Source organism: Morone saxatilis, unplaced genomic scaffold (assembly GCF_004916995.1).
Source record: "Morone saxatilis isolate NCDOM2014 unplaced genomic scaffold, NCSU_SB_2.0 Contig7, whole genome shotgun sequence".
In the NCBI taxonomy this organism is placed as follows: domain Eukaryota; kingdom Metazoa; phylum Chordata; class Actinopteri; family Moronidae; genus Morone; species Morone saxatilis.
This window is the reverse complement of record NW_023340246.1, coordinates 20327235-20346938: the sequence shown is the minus strand read 5'-3', so window position 1 is coordinate 20346938 and position 19704 is coordinate 20327235. Positions and strand designations below refer to the sequence as shown.

The following is a 19704-nucleotide window of genomic DNA, read 5'->3' as shown; positions in this document are numbered from 1 at the left end:
TGTGAACCACTGAGGGGGTAAACTACGTACTTGTGACCCTGTTTCTAAATGATCTTGAATATATCTTTGGTTTTTCCTGCACTGCAAAGTTATTTATAGCCCAGCACATACCTCAGCGAAACATCTGCAATAAGACAATGTCTGCCAGTATGAGTAGCTCTTGTCAAAAAGTTTTGCTCCCATTTGCCAATATTTTTGTCAGTATCCAGTAACAGTGCAATCAGGAACCACTACATAGGTGATGCAGTCTGACAGAAATACTGCGGGCTGGATAGAGCAATCAGATTGGTGGGACATTGTGGTGCAGAGCTCAGACTCAGTGCAGCAGGACAGCAGTGTGGTTGATAACCTCAGAACTAGGCAGAGTCAGCACCACGCACCGCTACTGGACGCATACATCAACCTCAGCGCCACAGACAGCCATTTGATGTATCACACTATCAACATTTGTCAACAAAACCTCCCTTTGCCCCCGAGTGTAGATTATTCACCTCAATATATCACAATATAATTAATTCAGATCTAGTAAAACTGGCTGTAATCCGATGAAAGAAAAACCTGCATTGTCAGCACACTGAACTCTCAAACCTCAAACTAATTCTTCAAAACTGAGGAATGATCATCTTGTAATTATTAGCAAACAATATAAATATTTTAAAAGAGCATATGAACTATGAGCTGCAGCATTTATGTCTTCTTCTTAGAGGAGCTCCTCGGTAGAAGCCAGCCTTGACATTTTAATCCAATAGCGCCTCGTCGGAGTCAAGGTTAGACTGGCAGTGAGTCATCACCATGGTTAGTCACTCTCACTGACAGCAGACAGCTTCTATACCAAGAAACTATACTGACAGCTCTGTGTTTCCCCTTTTTATAATGTCAAAATATGCACGCACAAACACAACATACACTCTCCTCAAGGTGCCAAGAAAATGTTCTTCAGCGCTAATCCTTCCATTTCACAGTCAAGGTCGATTTGGATCAGCTATACATCACAATTCCAAATCCCTTTTTTCGACTTGGACGCTGTAATTGTATTAATGCTTCAGGCAGGAATGGAGGTCAGGAAGCGGCGTCCTTATGATGTGTTTTTGGCAACTCCTTGAGTACGAATGTGGTAGAAAGAATATCACCTCTGAGTCACACGGCACTCATGAAATCGACAGTCTTTATTATTTTCCTGCGAATTGAACTGATTTCTATAACAAAGACGCTGCTCCCCGTTATCTCCCTCGCCTCCTTCTCCACTCCTTCCTCCTCCCACAACAGCCGGTACACTTTCCCTCAATGTAACCACAGAACTGACCACCTTTTTTTGCGCCGGACACTCAGAGTATTCTCTCAACCTGTCGCAGCCGTACGTTAATAAGCAGGCGAATGAAGTGTTAAAAGCTTCACGGTGGGCTTTCATGGTGGCGGGGTGTTTATATTTCTGCCAGCAGTGCCGGGGGAGAAAACTCAATTATCCAGAGTGGAGGCATTAGAGCGATGATTGGTGTACGTGTGGCTCATGTGTGTTTGGGTGGATGTCTGCCATTATCTGTTCACAGTTCGTACACAGTCACATCCAGGGAGTAATAAAGTCTATACAAATCCCCGCTACACAAATAACCTAATTGAACTCTACCGACTTCCCACTACCAAACAAAGCTACAAATAGAAGCAGCGAGGGTGCATCGAGCAATTGACAGCTTATTGATCTGCTTGTCATCTTTTGTCTTACTTGTCTTACTTGTCAGAGCGAGAGCTGTTTTACCATAAAAAAGTAAACTTTCATAAGGAGTTGTGGGTATTAATACAAATTAATGTACACGATTTATAAAATGAAAGAAAAAGAAATGTAATGTATGTGAGTTCATTCATCTTTTTAGCCATGCTAGCGGCAGGACTCTAGAGTTAATGTCAGTCCATCCACCACTTTGATCCAGACTGAAATAGACTTTTCAACAAGCTTAGCATATATATATATATATATATATATATATCTAAGTACAGGAAAGGAGAAGTTGACCGTGTTTCCAAAAGGGGCAGCACTTAAGAAGGATCACTGTGTTTTTGTTGTTAACTCCCGGGTTACTGTACCATAAGACAACAGTAACACCAGTAGGTCAAAGTTTTCACTTTCCTGTGAAATATGTTGCACTTAATTGGTTTTAAACTCACAGAGCCGCTAGCAGTGCTGTAGACTTTGTCAAAGGTCCAGTGCGTACGATTTAGTGACATCTAGCAGTGTATTTGTTACAACCCTGTCGCCTCACCGTCCTAGGAGAAACTAAGGTGTTATACACCGGTCCTTTAAATGTGTAATACGTCTTTATGAGCCAATATATAAAATATTAAAGGATGATTTCCATAAATCTTGAAATCTTGGCCACTGCGTGTCAATCCCACAACTTACATATCTTCTCTTTTTTCTTATGATCTGATCTGAATTTATTTAGGCCCACACGAAAAACATCACTTAAATAACTTCTGGAATCCTGCCAGTGTTCAGTCAATTCTCACGCTTACATCCTGAAAAGGTTACATACGCCTTTATCCCTAACAGGCTCCACTCGTGTAATGCTCTTTGTTCTGGTCTGCCAAAGAAAGATTTGAATAAACTAAAGATTATCATAATGCTGTAGCCCGAGTGCTGACTAAGACCAGAGGAAGAGAACATGTTACACCTGTTTCAAAGTCGATGTGTTGGCTCCAGGTTAGTTTAGGCATTAAAATTCTGCTCTTAGGTTTTAAATCACTCAACAGTATAACACCTGAATACATATCAGACACGCTTTTGAGCTACATCCCTTTTTAGACGCCTCAGTTCCTCCAAATCGGGTCTTTAAGTTGTCCTTGGGGTCAGGATTAAGACCTGTGCTGAAGCAGGTGGATCAGGCTGCAAGAGGACCCCGGGGCCACAGTCTCAGTTCATGTCTTTATGTGTTCATCCCTCTCTCTTCTTCATCAGTATCAACCCCTTTTTACTTAGTTAAATGGATTCACCAGCAAAGTAACAAATATTGACCGCTCAGTAATGGAATGAAGATTGAACAACCAGGGCCTCCACACACGAACAGCGCGGAGAGGAGGAGGTGACTGTAACACCATTACAGTCAATTTGTAATTATAGGAGTCCCTGCGATTAGAGGTAATTAATGTGCTCCCTTTAATTAAAGGAATAAAAGGTATGGTTTTTACTGATCCACGGCACAAAAAGACCAATGATCAATACCAGTAAATAAGAGAGATTAGTGGCTTTTAAAACTCACTTTCTCATCCTTGACAGAACCTCCCACTGGAGTTTCAGCACACATCTACTTGTGTTTTTACACGCTCAGCGAGTAAGAACTGAGCATCAGCGATGAACAGTAAAAGTCTTTAATGTTTTAGTGAACATAGCACAGAGCTTTATGGTAGGCTTGCTGCAGTAGTCGGTGTTACCAGTGTTACCTCAGGCGGATCGAGAAATATCCATGTGATGGCAAAAGGGTTGCACAGAGACTTTAGAGGGCGGAAGAACTATCTGCTGATTTAATCGCTAACAATCATATATATCAATATCTGCTTGGGGAAAAAAAACAAATAAACATATGTGATCTCATATAAATATGAAATATTACATTATATTAGTAAATATTGGATAGAAATATCTCGTCATTTTGCTTAGTTTAGTTAAATAAATAAGTTCATTTTTGTTTGTCAGTGCCCATGTTCATCAGATAAAAAAACTCTAATTTGTGGAATAATATTTATGTTATCATTACATAGTCGGACGACAAGATGCTACGATTATTAACTACAAGTGTCGCTTTGTAGATCAGCAGCACGCAGTCGAAGGGGTCACCGTGTTATCACGTGAGGGGAGTGAGGAGAGTGGACTGACGAGACGTTGGCGGAGGATTTGATCTTAAAATAGCAAAAGTTTGGTTTTAAACCCAATGCTAATTGGTTAACGTTAACGCAGCAATCTGTAAACTTTGTCTGACGAAGGTGGCAGCATCTGTAGGCAACACACACTCCTCCACAAGAGTGAGGCTACCAGAATGATGAGATCAAAGTAGGAGCTCTACAGATATTGAGATACTGTAAAATGTGCGGTGTTATCAGTAACACAAGTTTATTGACCGGTTTATGTTTTTAGATCAGAAGGAGGATAAGGGAGACGTTTAATAAACCTTATTTCAGAAATAAACCTGTTTACAGCCTGGAATAAGTAACGGTTTTGGTCTCTGTAGCTAAATGAGGCCTAAATTACATTAAGCTTTGAAGTTATGCATAATTAAGGGCAAGGTTACTTTGAGTGACAGGTGGGTGCTGTCACAGGTGGCTGTTTACTGTTCACTAACCAGGCTTCATTCTGGGGACTGGGGACTATTATAGGACAGGATGGTAATAACCAGGCTCTGAAATGACAGCAAGAGTTAGTAGACTGACACTGGAGGAAAAATGATGCTGAATATTAAAAGCTGCTGTTTGACACGAGAGAGAGATACAGAACTAAATACAGCGTGAACAACATTATCATCCATCCGCTCACAGAGATCTCGTCATTAATGAACCGTAGGACTTTTGTTGTGCATTCTGGGCTATTTAAGTGTTACCATAAAAACAGCATGGGTGCCCCCTTTCAAACGCAGTTGGCATCTAAGACTGCTGTCCGCCAACCCGGAGCGAGCTTCATTTTAATATTCAGGGCTCTGTTCGTTCCGTGAATCATTTCCCAGAGGCATTACATATTGGCGAATTAAAATGCCACAGATGTTGCTGTCAACCTTCTATGAATATCATTTTAGATGTTCCTCGTTGATGGGTTCTAGTTATAATCCGCAAAATGGCATCTTAACACTTTACAGACGGAGAAAAATGGGTTGAACTCAGTATGAACAGCAGTTTTCTTGTCTACAGTGGTGAGCTTTTATGGCTTTGTGTAATAATGAAAATGAGATCTCGACTCTATCGAAGACTGCTGATGGAAATAGCAGCTGTGTTTTCTTCTTTTTGATTTTAAACATGACCTGTTACTGACCTACATCATCAGTTGGATTGTATATTAATCATTTATCTGGATATTATTTTAGACACAGCTAATTCTAGGGTTGCAAAGTTGGAAAATGTTTATTTTAGGGAGAATAAGAGGCAGTTTACATGACAACATACATTATTAGTGAGGTTTATACACAGCTACACTAACAGGCACCACACTGAAACAAATTCATTGCCAATACAACATATTGTCAGTATATAACAGGGTTCCCAGGCATCCTGGATAACCTGGACATTTATTGACAAAAATTACAAAATATGCTGGAAATAATCTTTAACTGTTATTTTATGTCTGTGCTGTGGCCAGATCAATGTTACAGTAGTCAGTTAAGAGGCTGTGGTGAGACCACCGTTTATGAACAAGTGCTGTCCTGTATCGTCAAGGAAAAATTTCCTGGAAAGGTCCTGAAAAAATATTTCTTAAAAAAACCCTGTATAGACAGTAAGATATGGCCATTTTGCATTTTTGAGTGTCTTGACAATCACTGTTAATGAAATGTGTATCATTATCATCACTATTATTATTATTTGCAACAGAGATATGAAGGAAACAAGATGGCTCACTCAGTACTTCAGTTATCAGCTCTGTTACGATGCATTATTGTATTATTTTATGTAACATTTCCTTACTGCTCAGTATTAGCTAACGCAGCAAAAATAACTTAACCAAACTTTGGCGCCACTTTTGCTAATATTAGCTAACTTATCTGTACATATGGCCCATGTATGTCTCACACATGCTTATATATGTGATGTACATATCAGACTTAATCAATAACATTCTGAATTAAACACTTTTCTACTTGAACCTGAACCGATGATGAGTGAACTCAACGGAAACCAGTGAGCCGGCTTGTTTTATTTCCCTCTCTGTTGAGGGTTGCACATGCACAGTACGGAGGGGGCAGCGACAAGGGAAAACTTACTAAAAACCTACTTAATATTGGCTCTAGCAGCTGAATCCATAAATATTAATAACATCATTCCAATTATAGTATCTTTAGGTATAAATGACGTTGCAGGGAAACTCACTGTGATCAATGCTAAAAGTTGTCGTCATGACACTCGACACGACAAACGTCTGTTGGATTGTGGATCCAGTTGACAGCAGTGAATGTTATTACCAAAAAAATAAAAGCATATTTCCCATAAACCCACTGCTACAAACACTTCACACATCAACAACAGCTTTTTTCTGCCAGAGTAAACGTTCGAATGCCAGCAGTGTAACGTTAGCAGGTCTGTCCTCAGTGTGTGTGTGTGTGTGTGTGTGTGTCGTGGCAGCCCTCCAGTCAGCAGTGTAATGCCCGATGCTAATACTGTGTGTGTAGTCAGTTTTCTTTGCTAATATTCTAATATGTATTCTGGTTAAGTTGTTTGTTTGAATTCTTGTAATGAAGCCAACAACAGCTGGATGAAGCTGACTGAACACAATGTAATTAATTGCCTAATTTAAATGAACAATTAGCACATCCTTCTGTTTGACTAAAAAGTTTAGTTAAGACTCTTGTTTCCTCCACATAGAGCAGTGGTTCCCAATCTGGGGATCAGAAGCCCCATTAGAGGTCGCCAAAGCTTCATGGAGGGGTCGCGAGGCCTTCTTGATTTTAAGGGATGTAAGAAAACTTTACAAATGCACACAGTAGACATATATATGTCAGCATTTGGTTCACTTCTGTGAAGAAAAGTAATAGCAAACACTGAATTTGTCAAAAAAAGAAGCCTATTAAATATGTATGACTGTTAAAAATGATTAAATACATAATACAGACAGATAATTGTATAAAAAGTACAGTAAATAGGAAATAATCTGCTCAAAATTCATCCAAATCACTCGTTTCACACAAACTTCCTGCAGTTACTGAGTTCACTGTTTGGGTTCATTGTACAGTTTTGAATATAATACAAAATATTCATAAACTATGTCACTTATATCAGGAGTCTTCAGTTTACTAAATGATAGAAACGGGGTCTCTTAAGGAAAGAGGTTGGGAACCACTGATATATAGAACGTGACGGGTTGAAGTCAAGGGTTTCATCTTGGGTCAAGCTTGTTTGGAAAGTTTTAGTACATGGTGGGAAGTGCTGGTTGACACTGTCCTTAAAACACCTAATTATCATGTTTAGTTTTTTACTAATTTCTTATTTTTGTGCAGCCATCATTAACATATGTCAAACTAAATACCAGCAATAAAAAAGAAAAAGATTGTTAATTTCATCAGACGGTGAGTTTTCTGAACAGAAATCCATCAATACTGTCAGGAAACCTTTTAGGAAACATTTACCTCTATTACTGTCAAAAACTGTACAGTAGAAATAGAGAACTGTCGATATTATAATGCATTCTGACAGTGCAGGTGACTTTTTTTGTGACTTCTGATTGAATTTGGTTACAGTCAATAGTTCTGCACATAAACCCATTAAAACTGTCCGCTGATCTTTTAAAGAACATTTTCTATCATACTTCTATTATGAGGGACAATTGTCTATGTTTTTAATGTATTTGGACACAGGATGTGAAACCTGTACAGTAGAAACAGTCAGATTTATATTCTTGGCTGACGTTTCAGTGCAGTTTAAGTCAGTATAATGATTGGCCAGTTTCTCTTTCAGCTCTTCTAGAGGATTTAAATTGTTACTAAAATACTTCCCTATCTCTCCCTGCCTTACTTTCCCAATTTCATATCTCCCTTCCCTCTTACTTCTCTCTCCCACTCCATCAACTCCTCCTACGTCTTAAACTTTTCATCAACAAATTATCCTCTTTCTCTTCCTCTCTTTTTCTCTACCCTATTTCCCTCCCACTCTCTCCCTCTGGCCCTCCCACTCTTCCTCATTCTCTCTGTTTTCCTGGCCTCTCTCTTTGTTCCTTTCTGTCTTTCCTCTCTCACCCTCCCTTGCCCCCCCTCTCACATCTCTCCATCAGGACTTGGAGGAGCGTCTGCGCCACCATCACCATGCAGAGCTGCAGTCTCTGAGAGAGGCTCACCGCCAGAGCATCGAGACGCTCAAACAGCAGTCAGAACAGGAGCTGCAGACGCTCCGCTTTGAACTGGAGGACGAGGGCAAAGCCATGCTGGGTAAGGTCTTAGAGAGGCTGTGTGTGGGGACATGCATTAAAACGATTCACCCTCCCATGACCCGCTGGCACATTTTCTTAGGGATGCACAGATTTGGGGGTTTCTTGGTCACAGTTTGCTCTGAATATACCGTGAAAACTGAAAGTTATACAGAAAGAAAGTGCTGAAAAGTAAAAACTCTGTCCTTTCATGTATCAAATAGTGATATAAGACTGTTACTTTGCTGTTATGTGTCTGTCTGAATGTAGCTAGAATACAGAAGTACAGTTTCATAATGTATGTTTTGAATAATAACATTTAGAGGCAGCGTATTTGTCCCGTCATGTCATCACATAAACAAGCTATCAGTTAGCATAACTAACTATGTCACTATACTTGTCTTTGCATAATACATTGGTGGTCTTTAAACTCCCTTGATTGATTATGATACTCTAAAACATAAGAAATTTCATAGCTAGTGAGTAAAGCCTTAAAGATTTTTTTTATTTTATTTATTTATATCTGCAAACATGGAAGGAAGTATGTGCAAATATGTTAGTCCAGTTAGCAAACGTTACACAACAGTTAGGCTACATGTAAGTTATTGGGTCTAAATATTTATCTCTACCTGCAAGCCATTTTGATTTAGATTTCAATTTGATTTAAATATCCACTTTGTAAGCATTTGCAATATAACTAGGCTAACTTTGAACTTGAGAGTATATACAGTTATTGTAGTTTTAAACTTTAGTTTTTCTCATCAATAAACAACTTTATGTAACAAATCCCTTGAAGAGTTTATTGGTCAACAGCTCAACATTGCATACGGGGCACTACGTACATTAATGTGGTCAAAGTCTCACATTTGCTCAAACTGACTGCATTTCAAGTCAGTTTCAGACAATATCACCCATAGAAATTATTATAAAATGTTAATGATTGTTTATATCAGGAGCACAGTGGAAGCCCTTGATACCTCTATCACAGATTGCTTTCTTTCTTAAGGCGGTGCAGTAATATGAAGGAAATACAAAAAGGTGCAGTCTGTCTTTTATATAGAATAACGGGATGTAGGAACAGTAGTTTGCGAATCACAATGAGCAGAGATCTAAAGTAAAGATAGACCAACGCAGCTGGAGAGTGCAGTAGAATGTCAGTCTTACCCAGTTTTAAGTGCTTACACATCAGTACTGTGCTGTGAAAGATGGTCCTCCATTAACCTTCATGTCCTGGTCCTGACACCGGAGAGCTGCTTCCATCTATCTCTCACTTCCCACATCCTGACATCCTTTTATTACCTTTTTTTCCCCCCTCTCTTCATCTCTACTTCCTGTCCGTGAAGTGCCTGCTCACGTGGGCGTGGATGTGAACATTACACGTTTTTCTCATTCTGCATTTGCAGTGGTCAGTCAGACGTAATCTCAACTTTCAACGGCTGCACCAGTTTTCTTCTGACACTTTTAAATTGGTCTTATATTCAAATAGAAAGCTAATAGCACTGTGTTCCCTCCCGATGCTTCTCCAAACCATTACACCGTTTGCAATGAAAGGTGTTCATTGGAGTGAGGATTAAAGGCCACTTGGGTAAAAGGTAGCCGAAGCTCTCTGCTTGTGCAAAATAAAAAAGGCTTCATTTATTTATTTTGTCATAAAAATGCCATTGCATGTAATGAGCACTTTTTGCAAGCCGACTTAAGGTTAGAGGAAGCTTTTTAACAAGCCTGAAAACCCCTGAATCTGTGATGTGCAAATAAGCTGTGTTTCCTTGTGTGTGATGTATTTGTACCAATGAATTATTCCTTCCTTTTCTTCCCATCGCATTTTCCCCCTTCCCATCAGCCTCTCTGCGATCGGAGTTGAACCACATCCACGCATCAGCCATCGAACACCTGAGACAAACCCACCAGCAGGAGTCAGCTGCTGCCAAAAAGGAGCTGGAGAAAACACTGGAAAACAACCGGACACAGGTAGGACTCCACACGTTGGCATCGCTTCTTTTATTTTAATGAATATAAATCAAATCTTTACACACAAAAACACGTCTGTAGGGTTGATTATGATACTCTGAACTCTAATTTAGTGGCCATCTGTGCTCTCATCACCACCTTCATGTTTCTGTTGGCACAAGCCGTCACTTGGCCACCACATGGAAACAAAGCTGATGCATGAGTTTCTAGTCAAGTATGAATCCTCCCAAACAAACCAGCATGTTCTCCTTTCTTTCTCGGCCAGAGTAAAGAACGTGTGATTAGAATAAATAAAATAATAAATCCACAATGTTTAGACACCTCTGAATAGGACGTCTCTTTCACACTATCAAACACATTCACCCGACTGCAATCTCTCAGGAAGCTGAGAAAGAAAGAGTCTTCATTCCCTCTCTCAGGATTTACTGAGAAGAAATTTAAGCTGTTTGCAATGCCGAAATGTTTGGAATAAAGCTTAAAGTTACAATTCAAAAGATTTCAGTCCAGTTTGATTTAGTGACACCCATCGCTGCGGCAACTGTAGGTCCTCTGGGGGCAGCGAGCAGTCGTTGAGCAGGTACTTTTTCAGAAATCCAACAGAAGAGCAACAGAAGTGAATCTGTTCATGCAGTCTGGTTTTATTCTGTGAACAGTGCAACTGGGAACAGTAAAGCTGGTTGTTGCCTGCAGCTCTTCGTCTAACAGCACTCCCTGTGAAAAAATGACCCTCGTTGTCTTGTTGTGAAAACGCACTATTGATGAAAGTCCACCCCGTGTTTCGCCAGTTGAAGGCTTTTAATGTGAAGCAGCAGCAGTAGAAAATGTTCGGTTTCCATTAATACAGCAGTGACAAGGTGTAAACACTGAGGCTGATATCAAATGGGTTGAAATGGCGCAGGATTACGTTGCAGTTTGAATCCAGTACTGGAATGGCGGACTCCGCCACTAACAATTAAAACTATTATATAGAAAGGTAATTACTTAATGTAAATATAAATGCAAATAATGGCTAATGCAGACCTCAAATAATAATAATATCAAGAACAAGGTTTGATTTTATTAAAAATCTTTAGGATTTTAACTTTCAAATTTTACAGTTGCTATTAGTCAATTATTGATCAATAAAAAATAAATGAACATGAATAATTAATTGAATATACCTTTGGGTATTGGACTGTTAGATAAAAGAAGCTATTTGAAACCATTACAGTGAGCAGTCTGTATTATTTCTGACATTTTAAAGACTAAACACAAACAAATAGTTGAGACGTTTATATTTTTGTGGTTTTACTTATTTGTTTTTAATGTTTACCTGTTTCGGCTGTCAGACATTAAATGGGGATGAAGGCTATGTGAGCCAGAGTGCTTCACATAACATCTGCCGCACAAACACACACAGACACACACAAACACACGCACACAAACACACACACACACACACAGATACACAAACACACACACACAAACACACACACACACACACACCAACTACACCACCCGGCAGGCTCCCCTCTTACCATCTCTTGTAAATCTTACTAATTACCCCAAACACCGTGGGTTTCTCTCTTATCACCTTGTGATACAGATGTTCTGGCTGAGAAGCACAGCTGGTTGTCTTCAATACCCTTCACACACGCCACCATCAGCCCCTCTCATCTTTAGTTGCCAAAGCAATATGGAGTCAATAAAGGCTAATAGGAGTGTTTCAGTCTGAACTGCCTGTCAATCATCAGGCTGTAGCAAAGACTGTAGAGTTCAGATCTCAGTTGCTTCTGCAGCACACAAGCTTCTTTTGGAGTAAATTGATGTTCATTGAGTCCGATTTGGTCCCAGGCGAACATGTGAGAAGATTTAGTTGTTTATTTGGTGAATAGCTTTTACTCTGTATTGATTACTGTGGACTATTGATCTGTCTACACTATAAGTGTGGTGGTACAAACAGTGGGAAGGAGATGATGCATAATATAAATCCTGTAAGCAACATGATATAACGTGTCCCAACACTGTTTTTATTCTCTACGTATGTATTGGAATAACTCAAAAAAGATGCAATAGGCTGGCTGTTTTGGATTTTATTTCTAGTGCTGGCCTATAAAAAACTAATTCTTTTTCCCATGCAAACTGTCACAAAGCGGTGCCGAACAGCCTTGACAAAAGACTTATTTAAGACAGCCAATTAACAAATTATTTATTAAAAAAAAGAATAAACTAAGAAGAGAACTTAAACTGAAATCAGGAAGCTCAGCAGTGTAGGTGGGTGCATGAGTAGAGAGCAACACAAGCCAAACAAAAACCAGATGTGTGTCTCAGGGAGGAGAGACAACCAGTACTGAGCTCCAGAAGGGGTTTTTGAAGGAGCACTGGCCCCAGGTGCTGCTGATGACCCTCTGTCACGGCCCACCTCCAGTACCTGCACAGACACACAAACACATCTCAAATCCTATCATCTTCACAGTTGAACAGCTCAGCTCAGACTGACGCTTTGGCTGAAATATTCCTGAATAAAGACTTTTTTTTTAGCATTTTTTGACTTTATTTCAGGCATACAATGTGAGGGCAGAGAGATATGGGACCACGTGCAACAGAGGATTTTAATTGGGGACATTGCAGTTATGTTATATGTATATGTAGGATAGGTCACTGTTTGGCCTAATTTGACAGTGACTTTATCCTTTCTGTCCTTTTACCATCTGTTTGTATCTCCCTTTGTGCTTCAAAATAATCCTCCAGATTTCCTGGCACAAGCTGCAGCCCGCTCAGTGAATTTCCATTTGGGCTAAAAAAGTTGGTAAAACATAGTGTAAGAAAACAGAACGCCTTATTTAATGATTTATTCATGTTAAAATGGTGCATGCACAGTGTTTGAATCCAGAGACGTTGAGAGTTTGTGTTTACATTAATTCCTTGTTTACTATACCGAAGCCCTAATGGCACATAAACTGACACTTCCTGAGTTGAGTCATCAGAGAGGAAAAGCTCAGCAGCCGACAGTCCTCACGCTGTGTTAAATAATGTTTTTACACCTCCAATTACGTAACAGACAGGGAGGAAGAGGCCGATGAAGTGTGGGGTTGTGTGTGTGTGTGTGACACTTACAGTAACTCACGACATCCGATATCTATTCTGTTCTATTTGTGTGATATTGGTCTATTTCTGATGTTTTTTTGTGTTCCTGACAAAGTGAATCCACTTTGAGCTTGAAATTATTATTTTTATCGATATATGTGATGTATTTTAGAAGTGCTGTCATTTTCTCTTGTAGCTCAGTCCAATATTTTAATATTTCACCATCATTCGTTTCCTCTCCTCTTTTATTGGTTGCTTTAAATGGGCAGTTGTGATTGGCGTGAAGCTGATTTTGAAATCCAATTGTTTATTAATGAGAAAGCCTGATAGCTGATAGCTAAATCCTACACACAGGACCTTTAATGATTGCTAAAAATGGTAGGGTGTGAACTTTTTTTGACTTTCTAAAGTGGGGTACACCAGAAAAGGTTTGAGAACCACTGATATAGACAGTTCAACATCAGAACTGTCCATTGAAACCAAGGACACACATCATAAGTTCAGATGAATGTTTTTCTATAAAGAACCAGTTAATACCATCCAATAAATGTCCAACCATCATCAATACACTTTGTTTCCATTTTCAGTAGATCAGGAATTCACACCCTGGATCAGTCTGGAGACTCGGCCCACTAATGTCCTCGCTTGATGAATACTTGCAGAACTTATTTATTTTTCAAAGAGTTAAAAATGAGAATAGAGAGCAAAAACTGGTGCAGAGATTCTCCTTTACAGCGCTGTTTGTTTATTTAACTGACATGTTTGGAGGGGAAAATGAGATCACAATAAGAGATGGTGAAAGAGAGGACAGAAAGTGATGACAGAGTGACAGACAGAGCATGAGAGAAGATGAAGAAATAGGGCTCCAAACAGCCCAAAGTGAACACCAGCAGTTTTATCTCGCCGCTTGTCTGCCCATGAATGTGAACAGCGAACAGATATCGTCTCTAATTTGATTAGATTAGACCTCAGAAGAAAGTCCCTGTGCATTACGTACCCTTCAAATCATCCTGGATGCGCTGAAAGAAACCAATTTTGGTTCATTTTCTTTATTTCTTTTGCTCCTTTTCCTTTCTTTTATTCTGCCAGCTTTTTTTTTATCCACTTCTCGTTTGCTTGTTTTTTTATTTTATTGTTTGTTGTTTGCTTTTGTGTCTCGTCTCTTCCCAGAATGAAGCCAGGAGTTTGACAAGCTAGAGAGTGAAATGAGTAAATGGAAGTCATTAAAGATTAATCTGCCCTGTCCCCATTGTGCTCAGTTGTGCCACAAGGTTTATTGACAACAGAAATCTGCCAATGACATTAAATTAAATGTTGAGGGAGACTCCGATAGAGACGGATAGCGAGACAGGAGTTTGTGACCATGAGACGATTATACAAGATTATGGCTTTTGGATATATGAACATAGCTCTTGGCACAAATTGTTATAGAGACAAGTGAAATGAGATTTTTGCAGAGTGGAGAATCATTAGTGGACAATAACTCGAAACATTTTTAATCTAATTCTGATGGAGTTAAGTGGCCCTCGACTGAGAGTCCTCACATCACATCTTTGCCTTTCTTTGCCTCTTCATTCGGATCTCTAATCATAAGGATCAATTTGGCAAACAAGGCCCACTCAGCTCCCCATTACGATGTGGATTTTACCACTGAACCTGGCAGGTCTGTGTGTTGATGGCTGCTTAACGACAAGATAAGAGGTACATAGGATCAAAAACTCTTGACTGAGAAACAACTTTATTAACAATTTTTCAGTCATTAGACCTTTATCAGGTAAAATTCAGACTGATTCAGACTCTATATATCTCTTACTGTCAGCAATTCCTATAAAAAGACCCACATTAACAATGTGTAAGTCCATCTTTCAGTATGATCTGTCTTCCTGAGCTTGACTTTGGCCTCAACCCAACTGTTCCCTGCTGTAGACACAAATCTTTAGAAGTTGGTCACAGGTGAAGTTTAAATTTCTTAAAAACTGCCCAGTAATTTCCTTAAACAGCTGGTCATTGTAGTTTTTATTAAACTCAAACCAGAGTGAAGGGTTTTTTTCAGCCAAGGATTAATACACATTTTGTACTCTAGTGTTGAGGTTTTACTAACAAGTTAACAATAACGTAAGTCAAAACAAAACGTTGTGTCTTCCCTAATGTAACGTTAGAATGGATTACAACTTTAAAAACCATAATGTTTTAGATTATGAGTCACTTATTTAAGCGGCGTCCTTATACTGGGCTTATTGTAAAGTCGGGCGTGTTGCGTGATGTCTTTATGTGACTGTTTGATTGAACCTACGCGTATCTCTCTCTCACCCCTGTGGAGAAAACCACTTGTTCGTTTTGTCGCCTTCAAATCATGACTAATGTAAACCAGATCTTTTGTGTGATTGTGGAGCTCAGAAGAAAAGAGCAGCTCTGCGGGGGGGGCGTAATTTGGATAGACGGTGTTTACATGGACGTCATTCAGTGATTCTGAGAAACTCTGAGGATTCATGAGCTTTGAGTGATTTGCATTCTTGTACAGTGCGGTACATTTGTGAATGAAGTGAATCTTTCAGAAGACATAGCTGGTATACTCGCTAACTTTACAGGCTGCATGTTAGCAGGTTGCTTTTGTAGTAGTCAGCGACACTGCAACGGCCCTTAAGTAATAAAGTCAAGTGCAATACATATTGTAATTTCAGAAGCAAACAGCCAGTTAGGCCTCGTTTACACACGGGTATTTATGATTTAAATACATTGTTGGGTAGTAAATGAATGTTAACATTCATTGTCAGTTCATTCATTAACATTCATTGTCAGTTTATCAGCATTTAACAGCCAGTGTGGAACTTTGATTCACTGGTTGTAGATTAATCATCTCATTTAATTATGGGCCCAGTTTGTGCTGTTGATTAGAAACTGTGGATCCTTTAGTGGACACGTCTGCCCCAGAACTTTGGCTTTAAATCTGATAAATACAGAAACAATAGCCTCATTAAAAGAAGGAGTGAAATGTCCAGTTTTTAGTTCCAGTTATAGTCCAGTTTAGTTACAGACCAATATACTTACTGTACTGTACACCTAGTGACACAACCGTATTAAATCCTATGTTTTGTAGTTAATCTTATTCAGATTTTCTTCAAAGTCATTTAAAGACTATGTTGTTATGTGACTGTGTGTGTAGCGTTATAAGGACAGATTGCTTTATATATTCAAGGTTTCAGGGTTATTACACAGGGCTGCATAATTACATTCAGGTATAGTTCCCTCTATGCTACTTGTACAATAAAATAAAAATGGATTAATAAGTCATAAAAATAAAAGCATTACAGCATGAGGGTGCTATCTTTTAGTATCCTTTGGGTTCTGCCTCACCTCACAGATATCACTGATGCTGGGTAGCTGGGCCGTGCACATCCCATAATGCCAGTTTGTGATGTTTCCACTATAATTAGACATATGGTGCCGGTCGGTTCATGTGAATCAGACTGTGCTAACAACTGATGGTTTCTCCACTAAAAATTGAGTAAATAAGTAAATTGCTCTGTCCTCGAATTTATTTTGAAAATCCGATAGAGGTCTGTAGAGCGAGTGACGCTGTAATTAAAAATCATTAGTGGAAACAGTGGTACCTCAGCTCTTTAAAACATGAGAATGAACAACTCTGATTGTTTTTTTAAATCCCAGGAGCGTGAGCTGTTGGGCCGGATCACTGAGCTGCAGGAGGAGGTCTCCAGGAGGAAGAACCACATCGCCCAGCTGGACCACCAGATCCACACACTCAATGAGAATATCAGCACTCTGACTAAAGAGCTGGAGCTCAAGGGCAAGGAAGTGCTCAAGATCCGCAGCGAGGCCAATCAGCAGATCAGGTATGACTCAGCGCTCAGAGCACAACTCAAACACAACACAAAAGAATACAATACTGGAATGAAAGCCTCGGTTCAAACTCAAGTTCAGAGCCAACGTAGAGAGTTTGATGTTTCCTGGAAGCTACCGATTCGATTCCAGGCCCGTAACGTTTGGCAAGGGCAAAACCAGAGCAGAGATTTATTTCAACTGACCTCCAAACTTGTTCAAACACTTCAGTCGTCCGAGCTGTTCATACTGTAAAGTGGTTTCCTTTATGCAAACTCTGTGTCAAGATCCTCATCGTGTACTGTATATTAGAACAGTGACTTATAGGCCAAACAGACATCATCCTTTTCCTCCATTTCTGATGTGTCCTCTCCTTTCTGTGTGTCAGTTTCTGTCTCTATCTGAAATATTCATAGTCACACAGTTGGACTCTGCATCCACAGCCCAAGAAGCGTAGACCCGGGTGTGCGCTCACAATGCTGTTTGTCTTAATACACTGTAACCTGGCAACCAAGCCACTGAATATTTTTTCTCATGCATTCTGAGTGATGGTCCTTGAGTTCCTTGTTTCTCATTTTCTTTGCCTCCATTGTGGGCACTAAGCACTTGATGACTTAGTGGTCATCACTAGCCTTATTTCAGTTACCAATCAAATAGGGTTTATACCATAATGTCTTTTATTGGGAATTTTCTGCTTATAAAGACGTCGAATAGTAAGAACCAGGAATTCAGTTAGTAAAGAAATATTTCACCATGTTGGGAAATATTCATATTTGCTTTCTTTCAGAGAGTTAGATGTAAGGTTTGATACCACTCACATGCATTAATTGCCTTATGAGCTCCAGCTTATCATAGCTTAGCATAAAGGCTGAAAGTGGGGGAAACAGCTCGCTTTGCTGTGTCTGAAATTCAAAAATGCACCTACCAGGTCCCGACCCAGACCTATAACCAATAAATTATTGAGAATTATTCAATTATTTAAATGACAAAGCGCTTTAATTTTAACCGGTGCACCTTTTCTAGCTTTTACAGCACTGGTTTAACGACAGAGGAAACTCACAGACCAACTTGCATGCATTGTAAATCAACATGATGCTGCCCAGCCAATCAGATCTGTGCATTCTGATGAGCATTGACGAATCCATGGCGCTCTCCAGTTTGGTCTTGGATCTATAATATTTTCCAAAACTGTAGAAGCTTTTATAAGCAGTTACTAAAAATAACTTTACTAGGTTCTCACCCTACTGTAGTAAGTAAAATACAGAGCAACAACATTAGAACATTAAGCAACACATCATTACTGACATTTCAGGATAGCATTGACACCCACACACACACACACACACACATGCACACACACTCAACCCTCTCCGCTCCCGGTGGCCCCTGTCATCAGTGCATGTTGCTGAATATATTATATTTGGATGACGATAGTTGCTGCAATCCTTCTCCTGCTCCAGTCCTGAGGAAACAACACCAAGATGAAAGAGAGAAGACCAAACGAGACAAATCCGTCTCTCTCACTGTCTTTGTCTCTCTCTTTGTCTCTCTCGGCCAGTGTCAGCGGCCCATTGATTAGGAGATGTGAGGGTTATTTAGGGTAAAAGCAAAATGGAATCTATAATCATGTTGTTCCCCGCGGCATCTTATGAATTTTTTAAAGTGCTGTATGGCTAATGTGGTCCAGCTACTCATTAGCATCAATCTGTAGCCGTGGATTTACATGTGTGTGTGTTTGATGACTGCTCCCATGATGCTTTATTCTTTTACGTTAATGCGCCGCTAGCCTTTATGTACATGCGTCCTCTCTCTCTCTCTCTCTTCTGCGTCGCTGTAAGGCGCCTGCGCAGCACATTTCTCCTTCTGTTACGTAACTCCTCGTCTGAATCCTGGTCACAGGGATAAAAATAGGCTGATAAATAAATAAAGAGGAAGCAGAGAGAGATAAGATGTGCGCCCCTGAGGGAGAGTTGGCCCAGTCAGAGTGAGAGGCCGACAGACATCCATGTTTCTCCTCCATCCTCCTCCTCTCCCTCGCATCCCTTTCATCAGCCCTTTTCTCCTCCTCATTTAATTATCGTCATCTTTTATTTCCATTTTCCATCATCCTCCTCTTTCTTTAGCTCATTTCCTGCCATAGAAAAAACCTGCTGCATTTGCAAATTGAACACATTTGATAAGAGGAAGAATTTATTGCACGTTTTTTTACATTATGTGTAGATCATATTCTGCACTTAAGTCATACCACATTTATGTTTTGGTGCATTTTCATTGTCTCTTCCTGTTCTCCTCAAAAAGTCTCATATTTCTATCATAATTACATTCATAGTATGTTTTCTTGCAATTATTGTTCCAGGAATTCATTCTGTGCATCTGTCTCCTTTTTCTAATCTCACCACCATTTCCCCTGTGGAACAATCCATTATGTTCGCCTCTCCTGGGAGAGACGGACAGAGGAGGAGAGTCTGCAGGTCCTGATTAAGTCTTGAAGCAAAATGTCACCTGTTCGAAAGTAAATAAATAAGATTTGTGTTATTCCTGAGCCACCAAGGACGTTTTGGACTGTGCTTTTGAAGGTGTTTCATTCTGGCCTAAAGCTTGAATAAAGAAGTGATGTACTTAAATGAGCATTACGTAATGTACAGTATTAAATATGTAACAAAGTGTCCACAAAGAGCAAAATACAGGTAAAGAAAACCTCGTCAGTGTCAGTGGTTAAAAGTACATTTATGTTATTATTATATATATAT

The 19704-nt window shown here is 39.6% G+C and overlaps 1 protein-coding gene across 1 annotated transcript in view; it reads left to right on the top strand.

Annotated features, from left to right (window-relative positions):
- The window catches only part of fam184a (family with sequence similarity 184 member A), a gene marked incomplete at its 5' end in the record, with an annotated part of 80745 nt that overhangs the window by 40264 nt on the left and 20777 nt on the right, over positions 1 to 19704 (top strand). The window contains 3 exon segments of the mRNA XM_035678223.1: positions 7952 to 8105; positions 9924 to 10051; positions 16784 to 16968. Coding sequence (XP_035534116.1) covers positions 7952 to 8105; positions 9924 to 10051; positions 16784 to 16968 — 467 coding nt within the window.